At 34.8% G+C, this 13,191-nt stretch overlaps 1 protein-coding gene across 1 annotated transcript; it reads right to left on the reverse strand.

Annotated features, from left to right (window-relative positions):
* Window positions 1–232: 232 nt before the first annotated feature.
* Window positions 233–6,184, reverse strand: LOC135153970 (uncharacterized). The gene is made up of 4 exons (XM_064098960.1): window positions 6,167–6,184; window positions 4,638–4,715; window positions 4,206–4,422; window positions 233–2,954 (listed from the first exon to the last, which is right to left on the reverse strand). Exons 1-4 carry the CDS (start codon window positions 6,182–6,184, stop codon window positions 2,908–2,910), a joined length of 360 nt encoding a protein of 119 aa, XP_063955030.1. The 3' UTR covers window positions 233–2,907.
* Between the last annotated feature and the right edge of the window lie 7,007 nt (window positions 6,185–13,191).

Genomic DNA, 13,191 nt, shown 5'->3' on the forward strand with positions numbered 1-13,191 from the left:
CTAATGGAGAGACATGTTTCTATCTCTCTCTCTCTCCCTCACTCCCCATCTCTGCCTCTCTCTTTCTCTCACACACACACGCACGGTGACGCACCCACACATACCCTCTCACCTCCCCTCCTACCCTATCTACCTCTATTTACCCCTTATGTCATTCGAGTAAAGGAGACACTTGATAACCAAACGTTATTACACCCCAACACAAGTAAAAGAGCACCTGATGAAAGGAAGATTTATCTTGTTTAGAATTAGTTTTTTGTTGCATGAATTTATTTATTCGGCACTTTAAAAAATACATTCGTATAATTTACAAAATTAACATAACATCGATTTGAATACAAAAATGGTAAAAAAAGACAAAGATTATAAAACAAATGCAAATTTCGTGGAGCTCTGCCTCGTGCATAGGCAACCGTCTGATGTACAACTCTCTTAATAATAGCGAGTTTTCGCAAATCACAATGAACAGCTCAAAGGTCTTTGTCGAAGATTGGTGAACCTGGACAACTGATCGTCTTAAGATTCCGAGCTGATGAATAATTGCAAATTTCGACAATGACTGCATTGTCATGAAGGGCTATTTACAATTTTGTTGCAGTATTCGTCATCGTCGCGTGACGGACCGATTTATTATCGACATACCGATATCTACATTCACCCCCAATTTTAATTGCTCTTTCTACTCCTTTTAACTTTACACTGTACTGTCCTGTTGCATCACATGTTTCTGCATTATGGAAAAGATTACTCTTAACCATTTACTTACCTTTACATGTAATCTGTATTCAAAAGACTCTGAACAATTATTAGGCTGAATAAAAAGCATGCTCACTTCAAAACACGTCCCTGTTCATTTAAATGTATCATTATTTTTATTATTATTATTATTATTATCATTGTTCATTCATTCAAGCATGTAATAGGTCCATGATTCAAGCTATTTTCTCGAAGTTAAAATAAACGCAACAGATATCCTTGTATAATTACAAAAAGGGTACTTACCTAATAAATATTGCCTTATGGAAACCTCACTAACGTCACTCTCTACAGCCCCCCCCCCTCTTTCTCTCTCTCTCTTTCTAACTTTTTGGGAGTGTTGCTATAAATTTCATTAAAAAAAATATCCAATGATCGATGAATTATTTCCACAGGAGATCATGTATCCCTTTTGTGACAATAAAGATTTCATCAATCAATGTTGAAAGACTTGTAATTGATATTTTGGACGCCCTCTTGATTTAAAAAGAAATTATGTCGAAACATATAATTTCAAGAAATACGACATTTGTTCCATTTCACAGTGTATATCTCGCAAAAAATAAAAATAAAAATAATATAATTTTGCGACTAATAAACCGGATTCCTGATGTATAATTTATAGTTTTCTACCAATACAGCCTATTTATAAGGGTAAGTCGATTCATTACACAACTCCAATATGGAAACGGTCTACTACATATCAGGAACAATATTATCTTTTGTAGACCTGTGTATAGAGTTCAAACATGATAATATACCAATCTTATCCGCCATGTAACTTTATACTACACTCAGAAAGTATATACATTAATACATTTTATAAGAAATATAATTATAAGGACCAGTATGTCCTGCAAGACATTGCTTAGCGATTGATTATACGACTGATATTTAAAACAGACTATATTGATTATTATGTACAATCAATCTTATTTTAGACTTAATGATACTGTCACTCACGAGACATTGTGCAACGAGGGCCTGGTGTCATTACGATCTTTTTTTAAATCTCCCTTGACATTTATTTCAATGCAGAGTTAAAGTAAATTCCGTTACAATCATATATTGTTAAAGCGGAAGATTCGGGTTCAAACAGCAATCGTCGATGTACACTGATTTGCCTCTTTCTCGTATGAGATCTTGTCAGACCCGCAGTAAATTCGTTTCAATTCACAGCGGAAGACTCAAGTTCAGACAGCAATCGATCTGTAGTAAAAGTTTCATTAAGGTCAAGTCCAGCTCAGAAAAATGTTGATTTGAATCAATAGAGAAAAGCCAGACAAGCATAATGCTGAAAAATTCATCAAAGTCGGATGTAAAATAAGAAAGTTATGACATTTTAAAGTTTTGTTTATTTTTCACAAAATAGTCATATGCACAATTTAGTCACGTGCAAATGAAAGAATCAAATACGTCCTTCACTCACTATTTTTTGTTTTTTATTGTTGAATTTTACTATATTTCAATTTTTACAGATTTGACAATAAGGACCAACTTCACTGAACCGTATAATGTTAACCAATGGTAATTCTACATGTTCAGGGCGAAATAAAACTTGGTTTCACAGGACATGAGGGAGAAAATTACAATATTTCATATTTCATATAATAAAATACCAAAAAAAGTGAGTGATGTCGTCAGTTCCCTCATTTGCATACTGACCTGGATGTGCATATAGCTATTTTGCTATTTTCACAACTTTCTTATTTTACATCAGATTTTGATGAAATGTTCAGTGTTGTGCTTGTTTGATTTGTCTGTTTTTATTCAAATCAACCTTTTGATGGGGTGGACTTGTCCTTTAAGGAACTTTCGTTTTGGACGATGAATACTTCTGTGACAGTTGAAAACTTATGAATGTGTCGTTGGATTAATTTTTTCTTCCTGCGAATAAAGTATTTCGATTTTTAGGACGAAGAGGTACTCTCCTTACTTATACTGAAAAGAATCGCGTGACCAATTTGACCTGGGTCATGTTGTCGTTGTCACCACAACGCTAGCTACCACAACCCGAAAGCAGTCGTAAAAATTGAAGGACCGACGAGACCTCAGAATTGAATGGTTCAATAGTCAATTTCTTAGTCACAAAAGCATCCGTTGACCGATCGGGAAGCTTCAAAGACATGACGGTGATGAATCAATGGGTTTCTAGTATCCGATACAGACATCTCTGGCCCCAGATCCGGGTTTGTGTCCTGAAATTGGCGGAGAAATCATGAGAGAGATAGAGAAATTTCAGAAATTCAGAACCATCATGACCACGCCAGGAATAACAACGCCAGGAACTTAATTGACATCACTTTTTAAATTGTCGGAATATATCCATTAATCATTATTAAACCTTTATATCAAATCAATCACAAAATAACCCTGACTGTGTAATCACGAGGAATATACGACGTTATTAAAATAATGTGGTGGGCATTGCTCATGGACATATACAGTTCTTATTCAAATTAAATTATTTTAAAACTGACATTCTGAATTACCCTCTTATGTATCGACTGGACAAGTTGTAATACATATTTTAAAGAAATTATAATTAAGATTATTATTGGTTAAGGAACTGATATAAAGGCCCCGACATATAACTTATAGAACTTGCAAGAACACTTCTATCACCCTCAGTGAAGGTCATACATTGGTTAAAGGGATGCTCCGGGCTGAAAATATTTCCATCTAAATAAATAGAATAAAATTCACAAAGCAAAATGCTGACAATTTGATCAAAATCGGATAACAAATAACGAAGTTATCGAATTCTAAATATTTGCATTATTCCCGTGAAACTATTCTAGGCATGTCATCATGATTAGTTGGGCTGATGGTGTCATATCTCCACTTGTTCTTTTGTATTGTATTATATGAAATTAAGACAACTGATTAAGTGCATTAGTTATTTATTGCCGCAATTTATTTCATCATAACGGAGACCTCCATTTACAAATGTATGAAAAAATGAAACATTTAAGATTTCATGTAATAACTTAAGAAAAAAGAAAGTGGGGATGTGATATCATCAGCCCACCTAATGAATATTTAAGACAATGTGCATATAACTGTTTTCACAAAATATTGATAAACTTTAAAATTCAATAACTTCGTTATTTGTTACCCGATTTTGATGAAATTTTCAGCATTTTTCTTTGTGAATTTTACTCTATTTATTGAGTTATAAATATTTTCAGCCCGGACCATCCCTTTAATGATCCTTTATACATGCAGACGATTTGGCACAATAAAGTGCCTGTTTTGTCCGCCTTCCTGTACTGTTACACTCAATCTCCCGTTCAATCTCTTTGAACATTAGCCTTAATTCATTAGCTATTCCCTCACTCTGAAATATGTGCATGGTATTTATAACATTTGACAATGAAGTATTTAAAAGGGAAGAATCAGCTTGCCAGAAAACGACTGCATTGAAGTTCAGATTGCATGCGACTTACCATGTACAGTCTTGAGTTTCGTGCAGATTTCGTCATAAGTAGGCGTTCCAACCAGACGTCCAAATGCATCGTTCCACCAGGTCAAAAACTCTGTGTTGTCCTTTCGGGTCATCATACCGGCTCCATCCAGGTAGCAATTATTCGCGAAGTCGTTTGGCGTGAGGCGCTGGAATCCGGCTTCGAGTTGGGGCAGCTTAATAGCAAAGGCTACATCGACCTTGATGGTATTGAAAAGCGAAAATGAAAAGTTGTTAAGATCATTTGTGGTGTGTGAGTGTGTGCCCCGGCGTGTGTGTGTATGTTCTAGTCAAGGTATCGGTTGTATTAGAGTGATTCACTCTGATTCTTTTATAAGCGGCAATCAAAACTATCGGGGAAATGTGACTGCAGCATTGGGGAGTACTGTTTGTACTAATAATTTGTTGTCCTTACCTGGCCATTCGTTAATGCTTGAATCAGTTCGAGTCCAGTAGAAAAATGATGAATGCGATCAGATGGGACACTAGCACCCTATGATACGAGAAAAAAAGAAAGAAGGTAACAGTTACCATCCAAACAACCAAACGTAACTTAAAGTGTAAAATATTTGATCTTGTCAACTGAATTTATCAGGCTTAAATGAAAGAAAAATCCAATGAGAGGATCGATTTGGGAGGAAAGAGTAAAATGAGGGGTTCAATATACAAATAGTTTCATCAAAACCAGTTATAAAATAAGAGAGGATCCTTAACTTGGCAAACGTGCTTAAAAACGGCTGATTATGTGAAAGACTCTCCTTTTGTTTTGTACACAAATCAGGGGTGGCGGAAGGGGGAGGGCAGGGGCCACTCGCCCCTCCCAAAAAAAAATCCTCACAGGAAAATGCTCTTCTTTCAAAATGGAAAGTGTCTTCTTTAAAAAAGAATTGTACCCCTTTTAAAAATGAATTGCCCTTTTTAAGTTAAACCTCATACATTATAGGTTAGAAAATCGCAAATACTTTTGCCTTGCGCTTCGCGCTCGCATCAATTATTGTTTAGTAAGGTACTCGTTGACTTCCTGGTTACGAAAAATGCTTAGAATATCTAGTTTTCAGTTTTAAATATCACAAACTTTGAGCCCGCGCTTGCACCTGCATTATTCGATTGGTGAGATGTGTATCCTTCGCATGAGTCACTAAAATAATGCAGTCCTTACCAAGTTCCTTTTCTGGTCAGTATATGCAGATATGAAATCATATCTAGGGTTCATAATCAATCGAACCATGAAAAAAAATAGGGATCCCCGTTCTTTCTGATGAGCTACAGTGAATTTTATGTAAGCATATTTTTGCCATTTATGACCTATTGTGAGAGATTGCACGCGCGCGTGTTGCAAACTGTATGGACGCGCATTCTCTTATTATCGATTGTAAAAGGTTGAACCAGGTATCAAATTGCTCAGAATTTAATGGGCATTGATAGACTGACATAACAAATACGACTTTATGCTGCATTATGATGTTACGCGAAAACTTAATAATAATAATAATGATAATAAAGAAAATTCTGACGAAATTAAGGATTGAAGAAAATCCATCATAGATAAAGACCGACTGAAGATACAGTAAAATTCACTTTCAATTATTAAGAAAAAAAGAAATTTCACTGATTTTTTAAATTCATAAAATTCTAATAATTTTTCTAAATACCTTTGATGGATTTTCTTCAAACCTTCACCGATATTTTTTTCTTTATTCTGCTATTTTTACAATTAACTTTTTGTCAGGGTAAACTTCCCCTTTTAGATGTCGACTGTGCATCCAATACGCTATAACCTCAATGCACGCGCGTCAATACAGTGCAATTACTCTCGTATTAATACAATACATCACCATGTATATACAAGGAAATCAAAAGCAGATACCTCTTCTCCCACGGAACTCTCGGACGATAATAGACCTTTACGAGTACCTTTACGAGTACCTTTTTACGAATACCTACCATTCTAAGGATCCGCATTGGACCATATTGTCAACTAAGTAGCTTTGACGAATTTGATTACAATGGTATGCTTTACTATTCTTGAATAAGTTTTAATTTTTTTTTACTTTTAATTCATATGGACTCTATTACACATTTGATAAAAATGCTTCATGAGGGTAATTATTCGTCCAACTAACATTGGGCATTTCTTTTGGCATTTTTATTTATCCAGTGTGATGAAAATTTTGCCCATTCTAAAGTAATTGCTGCGTATTTTTTAACCTTGCTTGACAATTTGCTTCCCGCATTGGGTAACATACTGCCCCAACTTGGTTGGACACCTATAATTAATCTCGTGCTGGTTAAATTTTACTCAATATTTTTTTTTACAGTGATGGGTGCGAACTGAAGTCCGGGGTATGTTTTTAATTAAATTGTCCTCTTTTCAAGGGATGACATTGGTACTGCCAATCGTTCAGACATACATGTTTTATCACAACATGGCAAATTTACTATGAAGATCCGAATTTACGTCGATTCAATCATTATTTAATTATCACTATCATCAATCTAAAATAGTAATGTGAAAAGTGATCCCTTTTCATTCAGTTCTGTTTATTTAATCAATATCAAATAAATTTTACTGCAGATTTGAAATAAAAATGGTAAACTTATTAAGGACAAACCTATCAACTTTACAAGGCTCACTCATCACATCAGGATTTCGTACATTAGTCTCAAATTTAGTTTTAGGGTCTTTAAGGTCACATTCTTAAGACCCTTTTAATTTACGTTATACAGTAATTTCAATGTCATATACTTCTTTACTCGCTTCGCTTGCACTTATATCAAGGGGAATCCAACCTTGGTAGAGAAGAAACCAACAAAATGTTGAAAGTTCAAACGAAATTGGACAAGAAATAAGAATAATAGTCGACTGGATGTACATGTAAGATATTAGATTACCATGTAAACTTCAAAATGGCAATTTGGTGGTAAATTTTAACAAGAGGTAGGAATAACGTTCCCATAGCCTGTGTACTTCAGGGACTTTTCGTTTTCTCATAAGCAAACATCCCGATGGGGGTCTTGATCAAACAGTATCACAGACATCATTTTATCTAAATCATCATGGAAGATAGATGTTTTATGGCGTAAACCTTTTTAAAAAAAATATTGTCATTATTTTCTTTAGCAATTTTTTGTATTGGAACAAAAGAAATTAAGAGTAGTCCTTATCCTATTTCACCATGACATCACCAATGTGGCCAATTTGAAGTCTCCAGATATATAGGGACTTAAAATTTGTACAACTTTTATAAATTCACACTTTCACTTACCGCTTTGTCTTATTGTTCTTAATCTTCTAAATACATCTTTCCATTTCCCTTTAATATCCGAGCTACTCAGTGGTCATCATACTCAAAATTTAAATAAGAATTTTTTTTATTAATTAGTAGGCCTAATCTATGTAATATTCATTATCATTATTGTTGATTATACTTGCTTATAGCGCTCATTACTTACTTTTTAGGAAGTTTCTAAGGGCTCTAAAATAAATAATGCAGCAGAATCACAAAGGCCTTTGCAAAGCAGAGCGTTTGAAAATATTAATTCATGTCACCAACGTCCCAATGTATCTCACCTGACATTGAGTAAAGCAAAGTGGATATATCTTTTGCTGAAGGAACTTTATGTGGTGTGTACTTTTGAAGCGTTATTTTACCCTGAGGTTAAGTTTATTTTGATGAATGTAAAAAAAAAGATGTGGAAAAATATTAGAGAAAGTTCGATGAAAATTCGTCGAAGAATGAAATAATTACGACTTTTTAGGTTTTTTAATTTGTGACGTCATATGCGAGCAGCTCCTCCGTTGTCATGTAATAAACTTCCTTAAATTCGTTTTTTTTTGTTTAAAGAACATGATGAATGTGAATATTCTGATCATCACTTGACCAAAATTATCCATTGTGAAAATAACGAATTTTTCTCGCTCGGACTCGCTCCTCGCATACAAATAATCTATACTCATTTTTCAGAACTGATGTCGCAGTCCCGAAACCACTTTCAATTTTTCGGAACAGGCGAAATTTCTCCCCCCCCCCCCATTCGCATTACCATCCGATTGCATCAATCCACCCCAATGCAATATCTTTGTTAACAAGAAGTTTGAAAATTCATTGGTATATCGACCAATTACTGATTTTCTACTAAAATTTCATATTAGGTTTTTTCTATTTTCTACTCGAAGTGTGTCGACATTTTAAAGGTACAAACTGGATTCTTCCTCCTCTGGTGGTTGCTTCACGGTGAGTATACTTCTTTTTTTAATCTGCCATCCTCATAATCATAATCACAAGGAAGACGGTTGTATTATTGTATGTGGATTTTGAAAGATACTTTTTTATATATTTCTTTTACATATTAATATTTTTCATGACAAACTGATTTTTGGATGAATATATCTTCACAAAAAAGTAGAAATTTGTGAAATGAAAAAAAAAAAAACAATAGGTGGGGTTTAAGAAGGGATTTCATACATCAGTATAGATACTATCCCAAAGCCTGGGGGCTATAACTGAGGATTCTGTCACCGTAGTTTTTAGTTCGGAGTCCCGGTGGCAGTTGGAGATGGGCAATAGTGTAATAATAATACCAACACATTTTATAATCCTCTGAATGCTATGAATTATAACCTGTCTACACACGAAATTTGTATCTACTGTCGCAATATCATATAGGCTTTCTGGCCTAATAAATGTATTTATTAGAATATCTTCGATAATTATGGTTTCCATGGCAGCAGTGAAACCATTTAACTAATTCACGCTTGGATGATGCTATGCTTTTATCAAATACAGTTAAAGGGGAAGTTCACCCTGAAAAAAAGCTTATCATATATAAAAGTAGTAGAAAAAAATAATAACAAATACTGACGATGGTTTGAGAAAAATCCATCAAAGAATAAAAAAATATCAAAATTTCAATTATTTGATTAGTGACGTCATATGCGAGTAGGTTTCTTACACATCGTATGGTGAAAAATCAATGAAATGTCATTTTCTCCGAAAGTTGAAAATGATTTATACGCTACCTTCAGTATATCAATAGACAAATCATTTCACACCTGTCCCTAAAAAGAAAACAAACGCTGCTCAAAATGTTGAATTCTTTGATCTAAATATATATTAAAAAAAAATTGAGCTCGCGCTTCGCACTCGCATGGTATTTGATATTCTGGCCACACGAAATACCTTTTCTTGTTTCTAAGATGAGAATTTAGTTAAAAGGACCCTAACATTTAAACAAGTGGAACGCCTCTGGCAGTCTCGCCTGCATTACGCGATTTAATATAAAATAATCATTCACAAAAATACCATTCATATAATGACATAATATCACGTTCATTGACCATAAATGGCATTTGAACGGTGACTTAAGACTTGTCAACTACACCCATGTCCACATTTCATTCACTCTATCCATAAACTTTCAAAGTTATGATGGCAATTCAACACTTACCCCAACATGGCCTAAGTTTGACCTGAACTGACCTTTGACCTCGGTTTTGTGACCTGAAACTCACAGGGGATGTTCAGTGATACTTGATTAATCTTATATCCCAAGTTTTATGAACTAGATCCATAAACTTTCAGAGTTAGGATGGTAATTCAACAAATACCCCCAACACGGCCAAAGTTCATTGGCCTTAAATGACCTTTGACCATGGTTATGTGACCTGAAACTCGTACAGGATGTTTAGTGATACTTGATTACTCTTATGTCCAATTATGAACTAGATCCGTCAATTTTCAAAGTTATGATGGTAATTTAACAAATACCCCCAACACGGCCCTAGTTCATTGACCTAAAATGACCATTGACCATGGTCCTGAAACTCGCACAGGATATTCAGTGATACTCGATTAACCTAATGTCCAAAATTCATGAACTAGATCCATAAATTTTCAAAGTTATGATAGTAATTCAACAAATACCCCCAACTTGGCCAAAGTTCATTGACCCTAAATGACCTTTGACCTTGGTCATGTGAACTGAAACCCAGACAGGATGTTCACTAATACATTAACCTTATGTCCAAGTTTCATGAACTAGTTCCTTAATTTTTCAAAGTTATGATAGTAATTCAACAAATACCCCCAACTTGGCCAAAGTTCATCGACCCTAAGTGACCTTTGACCTTGATCATGTGACCTGAAACTCGAGCAGGATCTTTACTAATACCTGCTCAACCTTATGTCGAAGTTTCATGAACTAGGTCCATATACTTTTTAAGTTATGATGTCATTTCAAAAACTTAACCTTCGGTTAAGATTTTGAAAATAATTCTCCCAATATGGTCTACGTTCATTAACCCTAAATTACATTTGACCTTGGTCATGTGACCTGAAACTCAGGCAGGATGGTCAGTAATACTTGATTAACTTTATGGCTAAATTTCATGAACTAGGTTCATATACTTTTTAAGTTATGATGTCATTTCAAATACTTAACCTTAGGTTAAGATTTGATGTTGACGCCGCCGCCGCCGTCGCCGTCGGAAAAGCAGTGCCTATAGTCTCGCTCTGCCCTGCAGGCGAGACAAAAACCAAGCGGAACGCCTCTGGTAGTCTCGCCTGCATTATGCAATTCGATATAGCAGCAGTGCTGCAATTGAAAAGAGATTATGATAATAAAATATGTCCATTGACCCAAAATGACCTTTGGTCATGATCATGTGACCTAAGACATGCGCAAACAATTATTCATACTTGATTACCCTAATATCGATGTTTTATGAGCTAGATCCCTAAACTGTCTAAGTTATGATGCCGATTCAACACATCCTCCCAACACGGCCTGGGTTCATTGACCTCTAAATGACCTTTGATTTTGGCCATGTTCCTGAAACGCGCACAGGGTATTCAGGGATACATTGCTGCTCTTATATCCAAGTTTCATGAACTAGATCCATAAACTTTTAAAGTTATGATGACGTTTCCACAAATACCCCAAACATTACCAAAGGTTGTTGACCTTAAATGACCTTTGGCTTTAATCATGTGACCTGAAACTAGCAAAGGATGTTGAAGGATAGTTGAAGCTCATATGTCCAAGTTTGATGAACTAGACCCATAAAATTTCAAAGTTATGATAATTCCTCAAATACCCTCAACATGGCCAAAGTTCGTTGACCATAAGTGACCTTTGACCTTGGTCATGTGACCTGAAACTCGCGCATGATATTCAGGGATACATGGTTGCTCTTATGTCCGAGTTTCATGCACTAGATTCATAAACTTTTAAAGTTATGACAATTCCTCAAATAACCCCAACATGGCCAAAGTTTGTTTACCCTAAGTGACCTTTGACCTTAATCATGTGACCTGAAACTCAGGCAGGATCTTCAGTGATATACTATTACCCTTATGTCTAAGTATAATGAACTAGGTTTATATACTTTTGAAGTCATGACAGCATTTCAAAAACTTAACCTTGGTTAAGCTGGATCTGCCCCTAAAGAAAATGTGACTGAGGAGAATCGGTAACTCTACCATGACTGATGGTCGTCGGATGTCGGTAATCGGTACCGACATTTGTCGGTATTCAAGGCCTTTACACCCCCCCCCTGGAAAAGGCCTAGCGACGCCCCTGTATGAGATTAGATTACAGAAAATGTAGACATGACTATATAGGTTTAATATGGTTTATTTTACTTTCATGTACAGTACAGGTCAAAAGTTTGGGGCCACCCTCAAATTTAAAAGATTATCATACATAACACTGCATTCTGCATATAAGCAAATTAATAGGCTATGATAGTTCCATTATATTACACAAGCATGTTTCCAACTGATTTCGACTGCACTTATGTGAATCCCAGTTGGTTTTCATATTCAAATTTTATGCAAACCTTTAAAATTGACAGGTATGCATACAATTTGAATATATTTAAAACAAAGGTTGTTTTTGATAACCTGAAAGTTTGTCCGAGGCTGGTGGCCCCAAACTCTTGGTCTGTATGCCTACTGTAGAGTTTGTTTGAATTGAAACAGTATTCGTGACGATGTATTTAGTCAACTCCATTGGCACCCGGTCCAATACCCATATTCAATTCTCTATTTTTTCGCCTGGTATGATCAACATAAAAGTTAAATCCTGATTCTCCAATGTCATATACAATTATGATGTCAATTGTATACAATAATGCAGTATATTTTTATGAATCTATGTCGGTCAATGTAAACACCCTTTGAGTTTATTAAATTTGTTACATCTTGTATTAAATGTCATTGTGTGATGAACTGAATGAATACATTGAGTACCCAATACTAATATGGTCCACGGACAATTGAACAATATCGGCTACTAATCATTTCTGTTAAAGGCCATTCTTGGTCACGTGTGCGACCGAAACTATGACAAATCTTGACTTTAATTAGTTGCAAATCAAAAATATTAAGGATTTAGTAATTCAACAGTTATAAAACATTATCATGTTTAGTCAGCTATCATTTGGAAATATTTTTTGCTGTCTCTAATTTGCAGGTTCAAAGTCAGAGGTAAAAATAAATGGATAACGTGTTTGACTTCACACAGAAGCATGACTTTGAAACTTTAATTTCATTTTGAAATTCATGTGAATTTCAAAACTGAATTTAACTTTCAAAGACATCCTAATTAGTTATACATCTCTAACATTTTTAGATTTATAACTAATTAAAGTAATGATTTATCATAATTTCTGTCAAACACGTGACCAAGAATGGCGCTAAAAACCAGTAAAGGTCCGTGGTATTTTGGTCTAAATGTCATTCAGTCTAATCAGAGAACGATCATTGCTGTTTTACAGAATCCCATGGTTAACTGTAGTTTATATACTGTATATTAATCAAAATACAAATTTATGCATTGTGCACCTTGTTTATTCTAAGTTATGACATTGCAAGGAATGTTTGTTACATTTATTTTGAATTATTTCTTGTGGATATGAATAAAAATGAATCATGATCATGAATCTGTTTGTAACAGGTACTGACGGA

This window comes from Lytechinus pictus, chromosome 4, assembly GCF_037042905.1.
Source record: "Lytechinus pictus isolate F3 Inbred chromosome 4, Lp3.0, whole genome shotgun sequence".
Taxonomy (NCBI): Eukaryota; Metazoa; Echinodermata; class Echinoidea; order Temnopleuroida; family Toxopneustidae; genus Lytechinus; species Lytechinus pictus.